The sequence below is a fragment of the Heterodontus francisci genome, chromosome 22, assembly GCF_036365525.1.
Source record: "Heterodontus francisci isolate sHetFra1 chromosome 22, sHetFra1.hap1, whole genome shotgun sequence".
Classification (NCBI taxonomy): Eukaryota; Metazoa; Chordata; class Chondrichthyes; order Heterodontiformes; family Heterodontidae; genus Heterodontus; species Heterodontus francisci.
In genome coordinates, this window is record NC_090392.1 from 67,591,737 (window position 1) to 67,616,690 (window position 24,954).

Below are 24,954 nucleotides of genomic sequence, written 5' to 3' on the forward strand. Positions count from 1 at the left end.
CTGTCAACTCCTTCCTCACTTACCTGAGGGCCACTGCAACATCATTGGCCGGATCTTCAATTGTGGGAGCTGCCTGTTGCTCTCTGCAGCTCACTGGCTCAATGGAAATTATACAATAATGCAGCATAGAAGGCGGCCATTTGGCCTGAGGCCCAATATTGGTAGCTCCTTGTGCCTTACTGTTTACATGCAAGGATTGTTACCTGTGCCCCACCTACCCAAAAATTAATGCGACCTAATTTCTAGAGTATGAAGAATATCTACTATTAATTTCACAAAGGAAGCATAGACTCACTTTGGAACCCTGAAAGTGGTAGGCTATTCTTTTCCCTTCAGCACCACTCTTGAGTGCTGTTGCTGACAATCCTGCTCCACCCCACTCCCCCTGCCATAGCTGCACTAATGGAAGAGTTTCTCACTTCTGTAAGCAGTGAGTATGAAATCTTGCAAGAGCAGGAGCCATTGTCCCAGATGCACAGGTACTTTCAACCAGCAACAGCATTGAGGCAAAGTAGCCTGTTCCCATCCATTAATGCTGGCAGTGAGGTAGGAATAGTCCGAAAGGAAGAGGAAATGAATGCCAATGAAGGGTGGAGGAAAACTGAGGGACCTGGATAGTAATGTAGAGGGAGGGAAGAAGGCAGAAGGTGGGAGTTGTGCTTTGGTAGGTGGAATGCTGGGACAGCTGTGAGTGACACTGGGGGTGAGACAGGAAGGAGAGTGCTAACATTAACTGAGATGCAATGAACAGGGATAGTGCCAACATTAATTAAAACAGGAAGGTGCTAGCGTAAACTCAGTATGGTGATCTTCTCGTCCAACTCTCCAATCCACACTCCCTTCAACAAGACTGCTGCCGCGTCCAAAGAATTACCCCATAAAGAATCAAAAAAAAGTGTTACATTTCCCAGCACTGACATCTAACACTTAAATGAGGACAAATATTGAAAATAAATGTATTCTTAAAAGGTAAAAAACTAGTATTTAATGTGCAAATAGCAATAAATATAGGTACAACTCATGTCCAACAAAAACATTTAAACTCATATACATTTTACAGTTTGGAAAAAAAAAATTAAAAGATGCATTTCTGATTCACATTCAGTTAACTGTTGCAGTATTTTTTTCATAAATTATAATTTTCCCCAAAATATACTTTGAAATAAGTGCAACAAAGGCAACTATATGCAAAAATGCTTTAAAAAATTACAAAGTAGAGACAAGTTTTGCATTATAATATAATGCAAATATAAGTTGTTGTTATAACAAAATAACTTATACTGTGCTCTCCTTATCCAATGTATTTATTTGATCTTCAGAGATATTGTTAGTATATCGCTTCATTTGTTCCTCTGAATGTATCTGACTTGTGTAATGCATGCCAAAAGTGGGTTCTGTACAAGAACAAAAACAAAGAAATAGTTTTAATTTCAAATTTGCAAAACTTAACTCAGATTTAACAATAATGACAATTCCAGCACTCATCACAACTATGAAGCATTTCTAATTATAGAATTGCAACTTAACAAATTTAGTGCAGAGATTTCATGAACCTTATTAAGAATATTTGTACCAGTAAACTGAAGCAAAAGCTTCATTTAGGCCAACAAGCTTTAATGTTGTGGTACTGTTCTTATCATAATTTTAATTCATCACTTCAAATTGGTCCCATCACTATTACTACCAGTGGCAGATCTGTAATCGCCTCAGTGTTATGCAGCAGTTCAAGATGCTCTCTTGAGAAACAAGCCAGGTTTATAACTGCAGTGCTAGCATGTTTCATAAACCTGCCCTTAAGCTTCGATGAAACACTGTTGGGCTTCAGTGCTGAATATGGAAATAGGATGGTAAACAACAGTTTAGAAAATTCAATTTGAGGTGTGGAGTGAGACCATGTGACCTGAAGTCCCATCATTTAAAGAACCTATGGACAGAGGTGCTGAATTTTCACTTGTACTTCAGTGTCATCAGTAAAGATGATTGTAAACAGGAAATTGTACTTGGAAAAACAGCAAGGACAATTTCTGCAAGTTGAAGAGAGCTGTGCTGTCAATATAGATAAGTAATAGATTACGAACAGAGGAAAAATTGTTTTGTCAAGAACACCATTGTAACCAATTCAATTCCATCATAAGTATACTAAAGTTATGATGACTCTTGTAAAAATAATTTGTACAGATGAAAAGTAGCTCTTTTGAAATTGTCTATTGTTAGGTGAAAGTACTCTGAATACCGAGGTACCAATATCATTCACAACTTACATTGCCTAATTTTGAAAACTGATTTATTTTAATCTTATTGAACAAAATTAAAGTTGATTTAATTTTCTTTGAGTTTGAGGTTTATGGAAATGATTTTTCTCAAGTATAAGGGGATGTTGTAATCTTAGTGTCATATATGCTAACAGACATGGATTGTACCAGGTCTCTTTAAACCCTTGGAAGATGAAAGCTGGTCTTCTGAGAGACAGTCTCTCTCTTATCAATAGTTTCCGACCCCTCCCTCCCCTCTCCCATCTTCTTTCTCTATCTCCCTTTATTGTTTATCATATCAGTATTAAGTGTGCAGCAAATTCAGGTCCATTCTTTCCTTCTTTCAATAATCCATAGGCTTTTGAAATCCAAGCTTGTCATCACTTAGTCATTACCCCTTGCTTTGCTTTGTCTTTGCTTGATAACTCCTTTCAACCCTGGTGATGTCTATGGGCCTTGATATTTCTCCTAACTTGTCAATTTAAAAAGAATTAAGTGTGAATTTAATATATGTGTCTCATTTTTTAAATACTATTTTTGAAGAATTCCAAAGACTAATGCTCCAAAGTAGAATTGATCAATTGCAGCAGGACAGTCAATTCATAGTAATCGTGGAACAAATTCTAAATGATTCATTTGAAATGCTACCAAAGTCCTTCGGAGATCATCTTCCCTAGCTTACCTCGATTATTGTTTTCTGGTCGAACATGTTCTTCATTACTTGACTTGTTTGATCTGTTACTTTCCACCGTTAAATCAGAGTCATCTTTTTCTGAAATAAGTGAAAGCAAATTGTAAGCAGTGACAAAGTCTTCAGGGTTCTTTTTGTTCTACCATGCATTAGACCCTGTATGGTAAATTAACCTAGCCTGTGCTCTCAGTGAGAACCACAATTGTAAAAGGCAAAGGTGGGAGATAAAGTACCGAATCTTAGCACCTTTGAACAAGATGGTAGTACAATTGGTAGTGCAGGATCTGTGAATCTACTCATATCCATTATATTGAGCATTGGCTGTAATGTTCAAACAGTTGGATAGCTTGCCAACTCTCACTGTCAAAGCTCATACCTATCTAATGGGTACTAGGGTGAGTTAGTGAAGGGCAACTACAAGTGAAACTGTTTTCAGCAGAGAAGCCTGTACTTATCATGGGGTTGGAGAAACAGCAGGAAATTTTCAAAGTTTAAAAATTGCATTAAAAGTACACTTACGTTTTCTCCACTTTAAATGCTCCTTCCTTATTTTTAGCACGAACAATTGGAACACAATGAGTAAAGCACAGATCAGGAAAGCTATGAGTATCAGTAACAGGGCACTGCTCTGCTTCATTTGTTGTTTCTCCTGCTTTCCATTATTTTCCACTGTAAAGGATACAAGCAAGGTTAATAATGACTGCCTGTTAAGTAGAAACCATACAGCAATCCTTTTTTTGCCTGGTCTTTATATTACTGACAATTGTAGTAAATAATCCCTCCAAGAGCATAAAGACACAGTAATTGCATTCAGGCACCACTTCCCCGACTGAATTAATTAAAAAAAAATTCCCATCACTGTACATTTTCCATAAAACAGATATGTTAGGATGGGCCAAAAGGCTTTCCCTGCCCATATTTATCTTGGGACGCTTGTCAAGGCTTTGCCTCTCTGCTCTGTGGACAGTGCAGAAACCCATCCATTCAGGGTAGTGAAGACCGAATGCGGGTAAAATTGGTCATGGGCTATAGTGAGTCAACAGCATGTTTTAAACCCTGATTTCATTGAAGTCAATGGAAAAGAAAATTAGACTGTGTATCAAACAGACTTCCAATACGCTATTACACATTTCGTGCCATCAACCAAGACCAATTTCACACTCACTGTTACTTGAGGGTAATACTGAAACTTTAAACTCTGTAAAGGAATTCTTCTCCGCTTGTAGAGACAGAGTTGCTCCAGGTATCACTCATTACAATGAATAGTTATTTCTTGACTATAATATTTCTTCCAGTGTCTTTTTGCCTATTTCATTGTGGATTTTATAATAGCATAAAAATTAATTTGTAAACTGACTTACTGATTTGAGTGTTTCCACATTTTACTGTGGAAATAGTTTTTTCTTGTTCCATTGATGAAGTGTTTGTTATACTCCAGGCACTTGTAGAGTTGAATATGGTCCCTTCTGAAAAATACGTGCAGAGTTGTACTTTGCATTAATGCACAGAACAAAGTAAAATAATTATTGATGAATGGATACTTAGTATAAACATATTGAGCTATGTAAGGAGTGTTCAGGCTAGGCTGAATCATGGTCTGAAGTACAAGGTTAAACTCTATCACTCCATGAAATCTGTTTTTCATAAGACGCACAGTTTTAATTTTCTGTGTGTTTGTAGTTACAGTCTATGCCAATTAATTTAAAGTCCTTTTTGCTTGCTGTTTTTGGTCAGTTATCTACTAATTTGAATTGAGCATTTTCATAAAACAGCACAGGAGACCTTTTTGTACAACTTCGATTTAAGTAATGATATTTTGAATTTAAAAACTTCATTCAAGTTTGAGGAGTAAACTTTAACCTGTTACTTAGGATGTCAGGCAATATCAGTGAATGTTTGTTTGCTGTGTGATAAAACTGTTCAAGAGTATTGCAACTGTGACCATCAGTATTTCTGTTGTGATAAATCACCAGTTGACTATGAGTAAATTCGACATTCAACATTTCAAGTTAAAGAATTTTCTGAACTGATCAGTCTCTTAATACTGTTAACTGCAACTCTTACATATTTTATATTTTATAACTGATAGTTTGAGGACTCAGTATGTTCAAAAGCAAATACAATACAACTCTATGTTTTATGATTGTTTTCAAACTTTTCTGTGTGTAAGATCCCTTGAAAGTATTGACACACTCCCAAAGACCACTAGTCCTAATTTCTGAAAGATAATGGGCAGGGTTTTGGGTCAGGACCCCAATGTCAGGATCAAATGGGGGTCCCTACCCTGCACTGTGCCGGGGGCAGTAACCCGGCAGTCATTTTCCTTGAATTGGCCAATTAATGGCCAGAGGGCATGCTTGCCTCCAGACAGCTGGCCTTTTCCCAATGCTGCAAAGGGTTCATAAACCAAGTGGAAAATTCCAGTCTGCCTCTGATAATTGGCCTTTTACTTACCTTCATTGGCTACCCACCACATGTGGATGGATAGCCCTTCTGCCCCCGATTCTGTCTCTGAGAAAGTGACCTGGGGGTTGGATGGTGCCAGCAAATTGGCATGCTGGCCGGCAGTGCGAAACTACACACCAACTGCCTCTGTTCTCACCCCCATATTGGGGCACAAAATCTGCCCAATGTCACTACTCAAAGAAAAACAGCAATATCACTGCAGAAAAGGTACCAGACTCAAACCAGGAAATGAAACAAAGCAACAAATTGCATTGAAATGACACATTTATCGCAAGGCTTTTCACAGAGGTGTAATCAGACAAAAATGGATGCAGAGTCAAAGGAAATATTAGGAATGGTTGATCAAAGAGATGGATTTTAAAGAGAGTCTTAAAAGAGGTGAGAGAGGTAGAGAGGCAGAGGGATTAAGGAATGGAATTCCAGAGCATAGGGCCTAGATAGTTGAAGTGGTGTCAGCGGTGGATGAAGGGAGGGAGGAATGTGCAAACGTCCAGTCAGAATAATAGAGATTTGGAAGGGAGGGGGAAAGGCCATGATAGGATACAAACACGAAGATGGAAAATTTAAATTTCAGATTTTGGGGCTTGGTACCCAATGTAGGTCAGCAAGGACAGGGGTGAATGGTGTGTGTGTCCTCATGTGGGATAAGTTACAAGCAGCAGAGTTTTCAATGAGCTGTAATTTACAGAGGGTGGAGAATGGAAGGTCGGCCAGGAAAGCATTGGAATAGTTCAGCTCGTTTATGCCATTTCTCTAGAGTTTCTGCTGATTTCCTATTGAAGTTACGGAAGGAGATTGGGAGAAGTTTATGGAATTTCAGGACCAATATATTTAACCAGTACACATTTAAATCTCCTTTATTAGTCCATGCTTATCTGTGTGGCTGTTCATTTTTGCTGAGATTATTGTTTCTAAAAGCTTCCCCACCACCAACATGAAACTGATTGGTCTGTAATTGCCAGGTTTAGCCTTCTCCACTTTTTTAAACAAGAGTGTAACATTTGAATTCCCCAGTCCTCTGGCATGACCCTTGTATCTAAGGGGAATCGGAAGATTGTGACCAGTACCTCCACAATTTCGACCCTGACAGCTGCATTTAAATTACTTAAAAAAGGGGAAAGTTTTTTTTTAAAAAACCTTCAGTGATAAGGTGAGTAGTACTACTTAAATTAGAGTAATTTATTAAGGACTTTAGATTGTAGTGGGTAGTGTTTGGAGTAGAATAAGACCCCTCGTGTAATTAGTATTTTTTAAAGGGAGTAACTAAATTAATTTAAAGGTAAGTCATGGCAGGAGAGCTCAGACCCGTGATATGGTCTTCTTGCGTTATGTGGGAAATCAGGGACGCTTCCAGTGTCCCTGACGACCATGTGTGCAGGAAGTGTATTCGTCTGTAGCTAATGGCTACCCATATTACAGAGCTGGAGCGGAGGGTGGATTAATTGTGGAGCATCTGCGATGCTGAGGATGTCATGGACAGCACATTTAGTGAGGTGGTCACACCACAGTTAATGGCTGCACAGGCAGAAAAGGTGACCACCAGACGGAGTAGTCGGCGCAGGCAGGTAGTGCAGGAGTCCCCTGTGGCCATCCCCCTCTCAAACAGATATACTGCTTTGGATACTGTTGGGGGGATGACCTCCCAGGGGAAAGCAGCAACAGCCAGGTCCGTGGCACCACGGAGGGCTCTGCTGTACAGCAGGGAAGGAAAAGGGGTGGAAGAGCTATAGTGATAGGGGATTCTATTGTAAGGGGTGCAGATAGGCATTTCTGTGGCCACAAACGAGACTCCAGGATGGTATGTTGCCTCCCTGGTGCTAGGGTCAAGCGTGTCTTAGAGCGGCTGCAGGATATTCTGAAAGGGGAAGGTGAGCAGCCAGAAGTCATGGTTCATATTGGTACTAACGACATAGGCAGGAAGAGAGATTAGGTCCTGCAAAGTGAATATAGGGAGTTAGGCAGAAGGTTAAAAAGCAAGACCTCAAGGGTTGTAATCTCAGGATTACTCCCTGTGCCATGTACTAGTGAGGGTAGGAATAGGCAAATTAATGCGTGGCTGAAGAGCTGGTGTAGTTGGGAGGGCTTCAGCTACTTTGATCATAGGGATCTCTTCTAGTGCAGAGGTGACCTGTACACGAGGGACGGGTTGCATCTGAACTGGAAGGGGACCAATATCCTTGCAGGGAGGTTTGCTAGTAATACTCGGGAGGGTTTAAACTAGTCTTGCAGGGGGGTGGGACCCAAAGTAGTAGTCTCTCCGATGAGATAGTTGAGGCAAATGTAGAGGTTAAAGCAAGCAAGTCCAGTAGGCAGGCTGGGCAGGGGCAGGATAGGGAGCGTGGAAGGTCTGGTAGGCTAAACTGCATTTACTTTAATGCAAGAAGCCTTACAGGTAAGGCAGATGAACTCAGAGCATGGATCGGGCTATGGGATTGTGATATAGCTATTACGGAAACGTGGTTGAGGGATGGGCAGGACTGGCCGCTCAATGTTCCGGGGTACCGAAGCTTCCAGCGTGACAGAGGTGGAGGTTAGAGAGGAGGGGGAGTTGCACTATTGATCAGGGAGGACATCACGGCAGTACTTAGAGAGGATATCCTGGGGGGAGCGTCCAGCGAGGCTATATGGGTAGAACTTAGAAATAAGAAAGGGGTGATCACTTTGATGGGATTATACTATAGGCCCCCCAATAGTCAGAGGGAATTGGAGGAGCATATATGTAGGGAAATCACAGATAGGTGTAGGAATTATAGGGTTGTAACAGTAGGTGATTTTAACTTCCCTAATATTGACTGGGACTGCCTTAGTGCTAAGGGATCAGATGGGGAAGAATTTGTTAAGTGTGTCCAGGATAGTTTTCTGAAGCAGTATGTGGATGGCCCTACTCGAGAAGGAGCTACACTCGACCTCCTCTTGGGAAATGAGGCTGGGCAGGTTGATGTGTCAGTTGGACAGCACTTTGGGACCAGTGACCATAACTCTATTAGCTTCAAGATCGTTATGGAAAAGGATAGGACTGGTCCTCAGGTTGAAGTCCTAAACTGGGGGAAGGCTAATTTCGATGGCATCAGACAGGAACTCTCAAAAGTTGAATGGGAGAGGCTGTTTACAGGTAAAGGGATGTCTGGCACGTGGGAGGCTTTTAAAAATGAGATAGGAAGAGTTCAGGTCCAGCATGTTCCTGTTAGATGGAAGGGCAAGGCTTGCAAGTTTAGGGAACCTTGGTTGATGAGGGATATTGAGGGTCTGGTCAGGACAAAGAAGGAGGCATATGTCAGGTATAGGCAGCTGGGATCAAGCGAGTCCCTCGAGGAGTACCGGGATGTAGGAGTACTCTTAAGAAGGAAATTAGGAGGGCGAAAAGGGGCCATGAGATTTCCCTGGCAGGTAAGATAAAGGAGAATCCTAAAAGATTCTATAAGTATATTAAGAGTAAAAGGGTAGCTAGGGAGCGAGTAGGTCCCCTTAAGGACCAGTGTGGTAACCTATGTGTGGAGCCACGGGAAATGGGCGAGGTCTTACATGAATACTTCTCGTCTGTATTTACCATGGAGAAGGTCATGGAAGATAGTGAGTTCAAGGGAGGGAACGGCGATATCCTGGAGCATATCAACATTACAAAGGAGGAGGTGTTGGAGGTTTTGAAGCGCATTAAGGTGGATAAATCCCCAGGGCCTGACCAGGTGTATCCTAGGATGCTTTGGGAAGCAAGGGAGGAGATTGCTGGGGCCCTGGCAGAGATTTTTGTATCATCATTAGCCACGGGTGAGGTACCAGAAGACTGGAGTTTAGCTAATGTTGTGCCTTCATCCAAGAAGGGCAAGCAGGGATAAGCCAGGGAACTACAGGCTGGTGAGCCTTAACATCAGTGGTGGGAATGTTATTGGAAGGGATTCTGAGAGACATGATTTATATGCATTTGGAAAGGCAAGGTCTGATTAGGGATAGTTAGCATGGCTTTGTGCGTGGGAAATCATGTCTCACGAATTTGATTGAGTTTTTTGAGGAGGTGACCAAGAGGATTGACGAGGGCAGGGCGATGGACGTTGTCTACATGGACTTTAGCAAGGCCTTTGACAAGGTGCCACGTGCAGATGACACCAAAATTGGTGGTATTGTGGACAGTGAAGAAGGTTGTCTAAGGTTACAACAGGATATAGATAAACTGGGAGAGTGGGCAAGGGATTGGCAAATGGAATTTAACGCAGACACGTGCGAAGTGATGCATTTTGGGAAGTTAAACCACGGCAGGACATACACTGTGAATGGCAGGGCCCTGGGGAATGTTGTTGAGCAGAGAGACCTTGGGGTGCAAGTACATAGTTCCCTGAAAGTGGCAACACAGGTCGACAGGGTGGTGAAGAAGGTATATGGCATGCTTGTACTCAATGCCTTGGCCGATGAAGGCAAGAGTTGGGACGTCATGTTACAGTTGTACATAACGTTGATTAGGCTGCACTTGGAGTACTGTGTGCAGTTCTGGTCGCCGCACTACAGGAAAGATGTGATTAAGCTGGAGAGGGTGCAGAAAAGGTTCACAAGGATATTGCCTGGTTTGGGGGGCTTGAGTTATAAAGAGAGATTGGACAGGCTGGGTCTGTTTTCCCTGGAGCGAAGGAGGCTGAGAGGGGACATGATGGAGGTATATAAAATTATGAGAGGCATAGATAGGGTAGATAGCCAGAGTCTGTTTCCCATGGTAGGGGTGTCTAAACTAGAGGGCATAGATTTAAGGTGAGGGGGAGGAAGTTTAAAGGGGATCAAAGGGGTACATTTTTCACACAAAGAATAGTGGGTATCTGGAATGAGCAGCCTGAGGAGGTGGTGGAGGCAGGAACAGTAGCAACATTTAAGAGGCATCTGGACAGGTACTTGATTGAGAGATATGGAATTAATACAGGCAGGTGGGATTCGTATAGATAGGCATTATGGTCGGCATGGACGCGGTGGGCCGATGGGCCTGTTTCTATGCTGTACGACTCTATGACCTCCCTCAGTAACCTAGTATGCATCCTATCCAGACCAGGTGACTTAACCACTTTTATAACTGCCAGCCTTTCTCATACCTCCTCTTTATTCCTTTTTATCTCATCTGGTATCCTAACAACCTTCTCGTTTACTGTAGCTTTGGCAAATTTCTCTTCTTTGGTTCACACTGATGCAAAGTACTCATGTATTACCTTAGTCAGCCATGCCCCAACTGTCCAATTCTGGGCTCCACCCTTAGGAAGGATGTAAAAGCTTTGGAAAGGGTACAGAAGAGAAGTACTAGAATCGTTGTCGGGATGAAGGATTAAAGTTACATGGAGACTGCAGAAACTGGCGTTCTCCTTAGAGCAGAGAAGGCTAAGAGGAGATTTGATAATGTGCTTAAGAAGATAAATCTTTAAGTCAGGAAATAAGGAGAAACTGTTTCCAGTGACTGAAGGATTGACTACTAACGGGCACAGATTTAAGGTGATTGGCAAAAAAAAAGCGGCGGCATGAGAAAAAAATGTTTAAGGTAATGAATTATTAGGATTTGGAATGCATTACTTGATAGCATGGTGGATACAGATTCAATAGTAGCCTTTAAAAGGGAATTGGATAAATACCTGAAGAAGAAAAAAAATGGATACAGAGAAAGAGCAGGAAAATGGAACTAACAGGATTTCTTTTCGAAAGAGCTGGCACAGACCCGATGGGTAGAATGGCCTTCTGCAACGTGGTACTCTATGAATTGGAGAAGAGCAGAAGATGGAGAGGAACATCAGGGCCAATATTGACATTTGAAGAGGGGGACATAATCCATACGAAAAATACTAAGAACAGAGATACATTATTCTCATCCTGCTGAACTGATTGATTACTCCTATTGAATAGAGTGTATAAGTAGATTAAAGAGCCATTACATTTACAGACACCTGTATGTTAAAAATTAGAGTGCATTACTAATTCATATTTATGAATATTGAGGAAATATATTTGATCAACATATAGAATATGACTATTGCATACCATTTGTCTCTGTGTTGTTTTCAGTTGAATTGTGGAGATTGCTGTTACTTACTGAAAAATTAGAAAATTGAGTTAAAAAGATATCATGGCTATAAAAATTATAATTTTAAAAAGAAGATATTTTTGTTTTATAAACAGCTAACTCACAGGTGAATGCGTCTGTTTTATGCTGAAAGGTACTTTGTTGAATCTCTGTGATAGGTAACTCCGTGCTGGGTGTTGAGTTTCGACTCGATGCTGTCTCACTTATTGCTGGTGGGGGGAAAAAAATCTCAGGTTTCAATCCAAGAAGGGGTAGTAAATGTTTTCAAACAAATAATATAAATGTTCATTTGGGTCAGTTGGCAGCATTCTCATTTGGGGATTAAAAATTGTGGGTTCATGCCCAATACCATAATCTTGGCTGACACTATTGTCAAATATGCCATCTTTTAGGATATTAAATCAAAGTCTCATCTGCCCGTTCAGACTTAAGAGGACCTATTGCACTTTTTCAAAGATGAGTACAGACTTCTCCTGGTGTCCTGGGTAACATTAATCCTCAGCCAACACCACAAAAAACAGATAATTTGCCATTCATTTCATTTTATTTGTGGGATTTTGCTTTATACAATTGGCTGCTTATTTGTCTCCAAAATAACAGCAACTACATTTCAAAAAATAATTAATTGGCTGTGAAGTATTTTGGGATGTCTTAAAGATGCATAAGGTGCTACATAAATGCAAGCCTTTCTTGTTTAAATTTAGACTGATACTTGAATGCAATACTGAGGGAATGCTGCATTGTTGGAACTACTATCTTTTGAACCAGATAACAGCCTGTTCTGGAAGTGCAAGTGGCTGTTAAGATCTCATTGGCATATTCAAAGCAAAACAAAACAGAGTGTTTTTCAGCATTTTTCCCTCAATCAACACTATCAAAAGAACATATTTATTGGGAGTTTATCTCATTAATATTCACGAATCATCGTTATGAAAAATGTCTGCTTGTGCACCTAAGTAAGTCAGCACTTTTGAAAAGGTTTTTAGAAGTGCGAAGTGGAGATGTTTAAGCAGAAATGCAAGTATTATTTAATACCATTAAACTGTTTTTCCATTTGTTTCTGCTACAGCTCCAGTAAAATGAAAAGAGGCAGTATGCTGATACTGCTAACTGGAACACTTCATCAATATTTCATTACTCTGACAGTAGAAGAGGCAGTGCATTGAACAGACAAAGACAATACTGCATAACAGCTACAACTAAACACAAAATAGGACAATCATCATATAAGAAATAAACAACTGGACAACTTCATTTTAACTTCAACCAAAAATATTTACCAAAGAGGGTAAATTCATGCCTAAATGAAAAAAGGAGGATTTTTTAAAAACAGAATTGAAAAATCCCTACATTTCTCAGTAAAGAACCCCATAAAATTACATTGTTTTGTAAAGTACAATATCTTTTTGGGCCATTAATTATAGAGAAAAAGCAGGAATTCTGCTGTTCTGCATTAAACAAATAACATCACTGCTTGAGTCTTTAATTTTATATTTCTGTATAGGTCATTGTAATTTGCGCCTTACCTAACATGAGTGTTACATATAGTGCAAAAAAAAACAGATCTATGATTTGTTTTCCTTCTGCAAGCTCAAGAGAACTCCACCTTAGATATGAAGACTACATTCAGACATGAATCAAAATATGGGCCGGAATTTTATGCACGTCGGACAGGAGCCATCCACCGACTGAAAAGTCGGTGGCGATCCCGCCCCCGCTGGGCCTGGGGATGCAGTCTGGATTTTACAGTCCCCAGGCCCTTAGTTGGTTTTATTGGAATGGAGCTGCCGGTGAATCAGCCGTTAACTGGCCACTTAAGGGCGTTGATGGGCCTGGGCCAGGCGGGCTGGTTTTTGCCACCGCCGCCCTGCGTAAAATGGCGGCAGAGGAGGGAGTGGGTCGGGAAGGGCCACCCGAGCCTCCCACTCCATTCCCCCCCACCGCCCCCGCAGCCACCATCCCACTCTTTAGGGGATGTAAAATTCCGGCCATGGGAACTATTACATTAGGCACATGGTATTCTATAACAATAGCATTTCAAATGTCACTACTGTTTCTATGTTTCTAGTGGTATGGTAGCATTGTGGTTATGTTGCAGGGCTAGTAATCCAGAAGCCTGGACTAACTAAGCAGAGACTCAAGTTCAAATCCCCCACGGCAGCTGGAGAATTTAAATTCATTTAATTAAATAAATCTGGAATAAAAAGCCAGCAATAGTAATGGTGACCATAAAACTACTGGATTGTGGTAAAAATCCATCTTGCTCACTACTGTCCTTGAGGGAAGGAAATCTGTCACCTCACACATCTGGCCAATATGTGTCTCCAGACCAACAGCAGTGTGGTCGACTCTTAACAGCCCTTTCAAATGACCTAGCAAGCCACTCAGTTGTACCAAATCACCACAAAAAAACCTCTCAGACTGCAGTGGTTCAAGAAGGCAGCTCAACACCACCTTCTCAAAGGATGGGCAATAAATGCTGGCATAGTCAGCAATACCCATATCCAGTGATTGAATAAAGCAAAGAATCTTCCACAGCTCTTTATTTGTTCTACATCCTGAAGTACATTTTGTTCAAAGTATAACATTTGTATGTAAAAACACTTTTGTTTCAGATCTGAATGAAAAATACGCAAATAAATCTTGTGCTTGTTCTAATTGTTTTACATAAGGGCTGAATTGACAGGTCTGGAACAGACACGCACTTTGGAAAGTAGAGCTGTCTGATAACTGTGTACTTAATACCTTCATTTCCTTGTTTCAGTTTAGTTTATGAACCAGCCAGGATTATCTGATAGCTGTATCACTTTAAGTGAACTTTGCACTGTAAGTATAATTCAATCCACATATCCTTTATCGTTATTGAGAGGTGAGGATGGATAGAATTTCGGATTATCAAAATTGTTTGTTTTAAAATTATTATAAGGTGGTGTGATGCCACATTGCATTGGCGTGCCATTGTGCAATGCTATCGAGTTATAGAATATGGCCTGCTATTTTTCACATAAGTGGCTTGCTGACAGGAAGAGGCAATGTGGAGAACCGTCACTAGCTACAGTAAGAGGAAAAAGATTCAGTGCACCGCCTAGTGGCCAATTATTGAATAGCATATAGAACCCTGGAACTGGTTGCCTGCTCACCCAGACAAACTAAGAGGAATGGGACAGAAAAAATACAAAATAATTTAAGCATTAAAGGGGCATTGACAACAGAGATACAAAATTGGCTAAGAGAAAGAAAGCAGAGAACAGTGGTTATCAGACTGGAGGGAAACACACAGTGGTGTCCTCCCAGGGGGCACTAATGGGACCACTGCTCTTTTTGATATATATTATACAGGGCATAATTTTAAAGTTTGCAGATGACACAAAGCTTAAAAATTGAGTAAGTAATGAGGAAGATAGTAGCACACCTCAGCAGGATATATACAGAATGATGAAATGGGCAGACACATGGCAGATGAATTTAAAACAAAGAACTGATGCATTTTGGAAATGAAAATAGAGGAGAGGCAATCTAAAATAAATGGTATAATTTTAAAGGAGGTGCAGGAACAGAGAGATCTGGAGTTCACATTACATCTTTGAAGATGACAGGACAAGTCGATAAGGCAGTTAAAAAGCATACTTTCTAAATAGAGGTATGGAGTACAAAGCAAGGAAGTTATTGTAAACCTTTATAAATCACTGGTTAGGCCACAGCTAGAGTATTGTGTCCAATTCTGAGCACTACACTTTAGGAAGGATGCTAAGCCCTTGGAGAGGATGCAGAGGAGATTTAGCAGAACTATTACCAGGGATAAGATACTTGAGTGATGTGGGGAGACTGGAGAAGCTGGGATTGTTCTCAGAGCAGAGAAAGTTAAGGGGTTAATAGAGGTGCTCAAAATTATGAGGGGGTTCTGATAGAGTAGGTAAGGAGTAACTGTTTCTACTGGTGGGAGGTGGGGCGGGGAGGGTGTCAGTGATCAGAGGTTACAGATTTAAGATAATTGGCAAAAATACATGGGGAAAATTTAGATTTTTCTTTACAAACTGGAATGCACTGCCTGAAAGAGTGGTGGAAGCAGTAACTTTCAAAAGGGAATTGGATATATACTTGAAAATGAGAAATTTGCAGGGCTATGGAGAAAGAGCAGGGAGTGGGTCTAATTAGATAGCTCTGTGAAAGATCTAGCACAGGCAGAGTGGGCTGAATGGCCTCTATCTGTGCTGTATGATTCTATAATATTTTTAAACTCTAACATCTATTGTGAACGTTTCATCCACTCAAGTTTTAACTTTGCATACTGGACACTTCTGGATCACATTTCATCACCACTCTCGCGATTAATGGGTTTGATGAATATACAATTTAATGATAAAGGTGATCGTGGGAGATGTTTTGAAGGCATAATCAAAATATCTGTTTTTGAATTTTTTCATAGATAATTGATCTGTAGTTTCAAACCAGCTGATAACAGGTAATGGTATTGAAGTAAAGTTCTGCTTGCAGCATTTGACTAAAAACAGTATTTTACCCCATTTATGGGACAATGTCAGCTCAGTTTGTATGTATCCATTATCTTGTATCCTGTTCAAGTAACAGTCTTTACATTGAGCAGAATGGGTCTCAAACTGAATACAGTTGCCAGTTAGGCTATTTTTAGTGCTGCTGATAAGTACTGATTTCTGTCCGGTGATACAGAAGTTCCCAGTGTGATCTCGACTGGCTCACTTAAAATTGACATGTTCCATAATACGTGGGAGTGAGAGAGGGGGAAACAGAAAACTATGAGGGGATTTGATGCAAGCTATTTACAGTTTAAATTATTATCATTAGTAGCTGCTTTGCAAAACCTGCATGAGTTATGCATGTGTGTTCCAAAGTAATAGCAAATACATTAATAGCATATTCCCACATATACTATACTGAGTAACACCTACTAATGAGAAGTTGGAGAAAAATATAACTTGCTGTGTGCAGGATCACTTTCATATGAATACTCATGTCTTATTGGTCTGAATTTTGCAGTCAGCAGTGAAGCAACAGCATTTACTGCTGAGCTCAAAGAAAGCTGCTCACAAAGATCTAGCAATCACTGTAACATGGATTTCACTTTTCCCAATGTTAATTTAGTTCTGGCACTAGCAATAGGGGATCTCTAACATCCAGCAGCAGTGATAATATCAAGCAGGCTAAGCAGCCAATCACATTGAAGAATTCTCACAGCCAGCAAACAAGATGTTAAAAAGCGCTCATTACCTTTCACTTTTTAATCATTTTATGCACAGCGAAATAAAGATTAGGACATACAGATGGGATTATGGTAGAAGCTAAAATACCATAAACTTTTAAAAAATGAATATTTTAAAAATCTGTGGCATTCTTTATCATAATGGAGTATAAAATTAGTCTTTTCAGGGCCCAAGAGGTTTCTCAGTATGAACTTAGTATGCTAGTAAAGACTGGGTTACACCTCAATCAACAAGGCATAACTTTTTCAAGGGTTTTTACACCGAGACTATTAGCTGAAAAGTGGAAGTTCATGCCAAATCAGGTGATATACAGATTTTTGATCTCAGGGAATCAAGAAATATGGGGAGCGGACAGGAAAGTGGAGTTGAAGCCGAAGATCAGCCATGATCGTATCGAATGACGGAGCAGGCTTGACAGTCGTATGGTCGAATCCTGCTCCTATTTCTTATGTTTTTATGTTTTCAGAAGATTTCCATCTTCAGGGGCTTCAACAGCACACCCTGTGGAGTAACAGGAAATCACTGACAGCAACTTGTGGATTTCCGTATTTAACTGCAGGTGTACAAGCACCGGAAGTTGCTGTCAGTTTCATAGTTGTAATGATGGTGAATGCTGACAGTTTCACTGAATGCTAACAGTTTCACCATCATTACAGCGGCGAAATCTGGGCTAATTTTTTAGAGAGAAGTACTGGAACTTTATTTTGCCTGATAGTACAGTGAGGTGCTCTTATATTAGAATAGTACAGGTGACAGGAGATCTGCAGGTTGCACTTCATAATATAGAGGCCCCCACACTTACAGTGTGTGGACATGCCATCAGATTGAGTTTGCTAATCCTTTGCATTTCCATTGATACAACAACCAGGTCCTTACATTGCGGAAGAATCCAACATAACCAAAATCTATCTTTATAAATAAAAGGAAGTGAGTAACACATAGAGGCCATTCGTTCCAGAAGGAAGCAACTAGGCCAAATTTGGTCTGTCTGATCTGCAGCACTTGAAAAAAGGTAATGGTCTCAGACAAGTACACATAGTAAAACAACTGTTCAGTAGAAATGGATGAGCATAATAGTTGCTTCTATAAATAATACATCCATCAGGTACACATTTAATGGAGCCAAATGAATAAGTAGATGTTAAACAAATTTACTGTCACCCATATGCTGAAACATACAGAGCATGTTATTTATAATTTCCATTAACATTCTGCTCCTTTTCCACAAAATTCTTTGCATTTTTAAACAATGAGAGAGCATGTTTGGTTAACATGAAGATTAAAACAATTACATACCATCTGACTCTGTGGTACCTTCAGTTGAATTGTGGAAATTGTTTTTATCTGTTGAAAGATAAGAAATCAGATTAAGGAGATGTCAGAGCAATAAGACAATTGCATTTTTTTCAATAAAATATTTTAACGTACAGGTGGATGGGTCTTCTGTAATCTGGAAGGTGCTTTGCCCTGCCTTTGTTGTAAGTAATTCTGTGCTGGATGTTGAGTTTAGACTGGATTCTGTTTCACTTTCTGTTGGTAGAGCCAAAGTCGTGTTAGAAATTAATTAAAGGGATCTTGCTATCTTTTAAACAAATAACCTTATTTTGTATAAACTTATTTATGTATTGACTTGGCTCAGTTGGTAGCACTCTTGCCTCTGGATCTGAAAGTTATAGGTTGGAGCTCTTAATCATTCCAGCCGAATAAGCCAGTGCAGGAACAAGGGAGTGCTTCGTTGTTAGAGGTGCTAATCTTCAAATAAAATATGGAACTGAGGTCCTGCCTCTTAGTTCAGATGGATGCTATGGCCGGAATTTTACGGTAGGCGGACGGGAGCCAGCCTCCAACATAAAGGTCAGTGGCGAACCTGCTTCCGCCTCGCCTGGGGATCCGTTCCATATTTTACCGGTCCCCAGGCTTTAATTTTTCTGAGGCGGGACTTCCACCTGCTTGAGGGAGGAGGTCCTGCCTCATTGAGCTGACAGCCAATGAGGCGGGCTGGCAGCCCTTAGTCCCAGCAGCGCTACCGGGAGCGGTGGCCACTGCTGGGACTGCAGCCCAGCCAAAGTTATAAGAAGACGTGGAGCCGGGAAGAAAGGTAAGTTTTGGTTGCCTCGCCGGGGGTAATCGGTCAGGCCCCAGTGAGGCAAGCGTGGTCAGTTGGGGATATGGGGGGGGGACCTCCATCCCCCACCCCCCAGGACGATTAGTAGCCGCCGAGTTTTCCCAGGTGGCTTTTCCCGGCTCCAGGACGCCCACTTGCCACGCGTAAAATCTGCGTGGAGACGGGCGAAGGCCCTTAAGTGGCCACTTAATGGCCTTGATTGGCCTGGGGCGGGCGGGCCGTTTTTCGCTCCCCCCTGCCCTACATAAAGGGCGTGAAATTCCAGCCTATGTCTTAGTTCAGATGGATGCTATGTATCCCATGGCATTGTTTGAAAAGTAGCAGGAATTTCAACTAATCAACTTTCCTCCCTTATTCAGCGATTTCAACCAGCCAATATTCTACGCTTAATCTAAACTGCCAAGAAACCTAAATGAACTGGACATTCATTTCATTGCCTGTTTGGGATGTTGCAAATGCAGAATAGGTGCTTTATCGTTATAGCAACAGTTACTACTACAATTTCAACAGCATCTTGAGTCACTTTGACATGCAATTATTCTATATAATCATCAGACAGATTCTCCTCCAGCTGCATTAAAGTCTACAAGATGAGTTGATGTAAAAAAATCCCTTTGTAATAATAGGGTTTAACATTACAAAGAAAAATCAGGAACAATTTAAATCCTATTTTATGATACTCCTATTTATGATATTAGGACAGTAAAATTATTTTTGCAGAACCTATGGAATGAAACAAATGTAGTAAAGATGTTTTTTAATTAATGTTTTGGGTACAAATCTTTTTATTTAACTACATTAGATGTAGTTTTGGGCTGAATACTCACTTCAGACCATAAGTCATTCGGTATAATTTATGTTGGACTGCAGCAGTTCAAGAAGGCAGCTCACCACCACCTTCTCAAGGGTAATTGGGATGGGCAATAAATGCTGGCCTTGCCAATGACGTTCACATCCCATGAACAAATAAAAATAAGTTCTATTTTATAATACTAAGACAGTAAAATTATTTTTACAGAACTTATGGAATGAAACAAAAACATTTTTTAATGAATTTTTTGCGACAAATCTTATTATTTAACGGAGTTTCTCCTGGCAAAGCAGAGCATGCGGAGAGCGATTGCCGATGTCATCAGTACATCCAAACATTTGCCAGTGAGTCTGCACATGCGCGCCGTGTCGTCACCACATAATGACACCAGACACAATGACATCCTTATCCCTAATTGGCCTCCATTCTCCCCAACAGTACCGCGCTCCCTCCCACAATCGCCACCTCAATTGCTGCATTCATTTTCCTGCTCACTCCTGTGATCGCTGCTTCCTCTTGTGCCCACCTGCTCGCCACACAGACTGCTTGCCATTCCAGACTGCTTGTTGCTCCTTCCCGCTGTTCTCTCCTGCGTCTGCCTGCTCGCCATTCCATCTTGCGCCCGACTGCCCGCCGCTTCCTCCTGTGCCTACCTGCTCGCTGCTCCATCCCACTGCTCCCTCCTGTGCCCGCCTGCTTGCTGCTCCTTTTCACCGCTTCCTCCGCTTGCACCTCACTCACTCGCCCCCCCCCCCCCCCACCCACCCCACTGCCTCTCCAGGTGGCGAGACGGGAAGTGAGTGGCAGGAGGGAACGGTGAGTCGATGGGTGCAGGAGAGAATGGCGGGTTGGAGCAGTTGGGAGTGGGAAGGAGCAGTGAAGGGAAGCAGCGTTCGCTGGAGTGAGTGGGGAACTGAATGCAGTAATCACAGGAGGGAGCGGACTACTGTTGGGGGCGTGCAGTGTGGAGGAGGCCATTGAATGGTGAAGGGTTTGGGTTCAATTTGTTCCTTTGTGTCAAATTGAGCAGTGCCATCTTTATTACTGGCAGCTGCCTGAGACATCACAGACAGTATTGTATATGTTGATGAGGCTGCATTTGCACATGTGCCAGTACTGTGCGATCTAGTGATTGCATTGTCAGCAAACGCAGTCTTTATTTAATTGCATTAGATGTAAAGCATCTTTGGCTGTAAATCAAACAGTATAACTTATACCAAATTCAGAAGAGGAAGGTCATCAAAAATTAAGACATTTCTAATGATTTTAGAAGCCTTATTGGATAGTTTCTGACAACAAGGGAACAGGAATAGGCCATTTAGCCCTTCAAGCTGGTGCCTTCATTCAATGATATCATGGCTAATCTGTGACATCACTCTATATACAGGCAATATTTTGCAGTGCTGTTTATTCTGGTTTGGATCTGAGGCTAAATGGGTTAACTTCTCTTTCAGTGTGGAAAGAATAAATTGGTGATATTTTCCTAGATATAAGATGCACTGCAGCAACTTGCCAAGGTTTCTTCTTTGACAGTATTTTCCAAACCCGCGACCTCTACCACTTAGAAGAACTGGCCAGCAGCCACATGGGACCACCACCTGTAAGTTCTCCTCCAAGTCACAAACCAACTCGACTTGGAAATGTATTACTGTTTCTTCATCATCACTGGGTCAAAATCCTGGAACTCAATACCCGACAGCACTGTACATGCACCACAAAAACTGCAGTGGTTCAAGAAGGCAGCTCACCACCACCTTCTGAAGGAAAATTAGGGATGGGCAATATATACTGGCCTTGCCAGAGATGCTCACATCCTATGAAGAAATAAAAAAATTCTTATATGGGAATGTTTAAAAAAATTGCTTCATACGTAATTACTGCTAACTGCTTTAACTTAATCACAATTAATTACCATTTGTAAGCAGCATAGAATCTTCTGTTGATGTGAGGAAATCATCTGTTAAATCAGAAGGGAAATGAATTAGTTTACACATTTTTTCTAATAAATTTCTAAATCTATTTAAATTTTGTATTACAAACCTACAAGTTAGACAAATTGAGTGCATAATGTTTATGTTATGAGCGGTTTGCAAAAATATATATATTTCAGATTTATTCATGGGTGTCACTTTTTTGTATTACATTCTTGCAGATACTCTCACAGTCTCTGAGTATCATTCTGTTATCAATTGATTGGTTTCAATAAATTTGGCTTGGTCATATGTGTAGTATTATGAGCTCTAGTGTGACAAGAGTATTCAACACCTGAGGCCAAAATTTTTGAATTTGCCTGCAGTCACACAATTCATACATAAAATAATGCTCTGTTTATTTATATATACAGCTACACTGCTTAGAGTTGGTGTCAACAGATTTGTCCACAATATATGGTGTACAGTAAAACTAAAAAGCTAAGCAACCGGCATTTTTAAAAAACATAAATCTCTATTTCTGGCACAGTGGCGCAGTGGTTCGCACCGCAGCCTCACAGCTCCAGCGACCCGGGTTCAATTCCTGGTACTGCCTGTGTGGAGTTTGCAAGTTCTCCCTGTGTCTGCGTGGGTTTCCTCCGGGTGCTCCGGTTTCCTCCCACATGCCAAAGACTTGCAGGTTGATAGGTAAATTGGCCATTGGCAATTGCCCCTAGTATAGGTAGGTGGTAGGGAAATAGAGGGACAGGTGGGGATGTGGTAGGAATATGGAATTAGTGTAGGATTAGTATAAATGGGTGGTTGATGGTCGGCACAGACTCGGTGGGCCGAAGGGCCTGTTTCAGTGCTGTATTTCTAAACTAAACTAAACTATTTAGCAACTGCCTCTCCTAATTGGTAGCAGTCACAATCAGAATTTCATTACGATAATGAGGTGCAAACAGCTGATTGAAACTGGTTGGAGACTCAGTTTATCTTGAAATCAGGAGAACTTCTTAAATTGGTAAATACAGGGTAAGTATTTAATTGCCCAAAATAGTCCAAGGTGCTCAAATACATAAAATTACGTGGACCTTTACAGCACAGAAAAAGGTCATTTGGCCCACTGGGTTTACACCAGTTTATGCTCCCCATGAGCCTCCCTTTTACCTTACTTCATCTCACCCTATAACCATATCCTTCTATTCCTTTCTCCTTCATGTACTTATCCAGCTACCCTTAATTGCATCTATACCATTTACCTTAAACACTTCATGTGGTAGCGAGTTCTAGATTCTTTGAGTAAAGAGGTTCCCCTGAATTTTTATTCGATTTATTAATGACTATCTTTTATTTAGGGCACCTTGATTTCGATTCACTCATGTTATCAGTGGCATTTTTTATTTAACTCCTACGCTAATGGCAAATGGTTAACGTCATACATATGTATCTTTCTGTTTTTTCGATACAAAGAAAACACTCACAATTGGTTTTCCGAGTATCTAGGGTGCTATCCTCCTCTTTGCCTGTCTTAGGTTGCTCACTGTCAGTTGTTGATTTGGGGATGAAAGTTGTGGCAAAGTCTTATCATAAAAAAATTGATTCAAAGATAAGGAAAACTGAATAAGGATAAAGTAATATCATTAATAGTTGTTTAAAAAGCTGGAACATTGCTTGCTAGCACAGTGAGTTAGTGAACTCGTATATGCCATGCAGAAGTACTTTGGATCTGGATTCCTGCAATTCCACAGTCCATTTTTGGGGGATATGCCAAGTGGAATGAAGGCAATTCCCAAGAAGGATGGTGATCAGAGAGAAAAATAAAGGATTGGTCAGTCTGCTGCATCCTGGAATACCCCCCCCCCAATGATATATTCAGAACATCAGTGGCAGAATCCTTTCATATATTGTCTGTCACTCTCAATCACAGAATCGTTACAGTGCAGGAGGCCATTCAACCCATCATGTCTGCACTGGCTCTCTGAAAGAGCAACTTCCTCAGTTCTGTTCCTCTGTTATCTCCCCAGAACCCTGCACATTCTTCCTTTTCATGATGGGAAGAACTCAAGGTTTTGGAGTAAAGAAAAACATAAATGGGCTAAAATTATTTTTTTAAATGTGAAAATGTTAATATAAATGCTGGAAATTATGGTTTGGCAATTAATGGGCAGAAAATAGGTCGTTCCTTTCTGTTGCAAGTGTGATGATGTTGATTAACCCTGTTCAGCCACTAGGTGGAGCATCTTAAGAAAAGGGATGGTCGCGGCTCAGGAAAATGCAGCTCATGGGTTGAGGACAAAGAGCTGGATTTTACAGCCCCCCTGACGTTGGGGGTCGTGGCAGGGGGCCCAGAAAATGCCTGCGGGAGAGGTCTGCCACGGGCCTCGAATCCTGGAAGGCCTGGCCTCATATTGCCGGCGGCGGTCAGGCCTCATGGCGGCCCCTCCCCCGCCTCCGCTCAGCGACGGGTGCCAAATTTACATATTTAAAAAATGCAAATTACTGAATTAAATACCTGCTCCCGCCGTCTGTTCAATTGTCATATTGGAACCAGCGGTCGGCACCCCTGCGCTGTTGGATCTGTGTGCGTTGATGTAAGGCGGGACACTGGTGGGGAGGGAGGAGCAGGTAAGTTTCTCAGTGCGGGGAGTGGGGGGGTAAAACTAATTTCATTGGTCAAGGGGGTTGTCCGAATGGTTAAAGATTAAAGTTTCTGAACTTTGGGGCGGGAAGGTCAGGTGCACAAGGTAAGTATTTTGGGGCGGGGAGAGGGCAAGGAATGAATTATTTGGTCATTGTGAGGGTGGGAGAGAGGCTCGAAACATACATTTTATCTATTCGAATAAATTCCAAGTGACTATTTCTTTAAAAATTCAAATTAAATGTAAGGGCTTGAAGCCCTTTGAAAATGGAGTTGGCGTAAGCGCAATGGTGCCGGACGCTGTCGATGGGGACGGACTGCCCGCCCAATCCACGTCACCAGGGGGAACGGTGCGCCCCAGCCATGTAAATGAGCCATCGCGGTTAATATTGCGGTGGTTCTGCAGGGTAAAGCTCGCGCTGGCAGACCGCCATTTTTTACCGTCGCCGCCAATTACAGTGGCAACATAAAATTCAGCCCAAAATCTCATGGCCAGTGGCAGTTGGGCATCTCATGTAATATTTCATCTCTGTCACCCTTGCAGCCAGTAATCAGCCCAGAGTGGGACGAATGCCAAAGAAGTGGAGTACAGGGCACATTAACTCTGTGCCCACGTTAACACAGGTGGACAAGGCTATTTGCAGTTCAGCCACATTGACAGAAAGGGAAAAATGGTTTTTTTTCTGACGTCAAATATATAATTTAGTTGGTCCAAGGGAATTCTCTGCACCGAACATATATTGTGAATATATACAGGCTGAAGAGCCAACTTTTTGTGTAA

At 41.3% G+C, this 24,954-nt stretch overlaps 1 protein-coding gene across 2 annotated transcripts in view; it reads right to left on the minus strand.

Annotated features, from left to right (window-relative positions):
- Positions 1-999: 999 nt before the first annotated feature.
- Positions 1,000-24,954, minus strand: part of LOC137381633 (cytotoxic and regulatory T-cell molecule-like) — a 41,708-nt gene continuing 17,753 nt past the window's right edge. The window contains exons 8-16 of one of the 2 annotated variants that reach the window (XM_068054336.1): positions 21,535-21,579; positions 18,115-18,216; positions 17,983-18,030; positions 11,554-11,658; positions 11,407-11,457; positions 4,305-4,409; positions 3,463-3,612; positions 2,935-3,024; positions 1,000-1,394 (exon numbers count right to left, since the gene is read on the minus strand). In XM_068054336.1, the coding sequence (XP_067910437.1) occupies positions 1,276-1,394; positions 2,935-3,024; positions 3,463-3,612; positions 4,305-4,409; positions 11,407-11,457; positions 11,554-11,658; positions 17,983-18,030; positions 18,115-18,216; positions 21,535-21,579 (815 nt within the window). In that variant the 3' untranslated portion in view covers positions 1,000-1,275. The remainder of the gene's footprint in view (positions 1,395-2,934; positions 3,025-3,462; positions 3,613-4,304; positions 4,410-11,406; positions 11,458-11,553; positions 11,659-17,982; positions 18,031-18,114; positions 18,217-21,534; positions 21,580-24,954) is intronic. The other variant, XM_068054337.1, reaches the window with a different exon arrangement.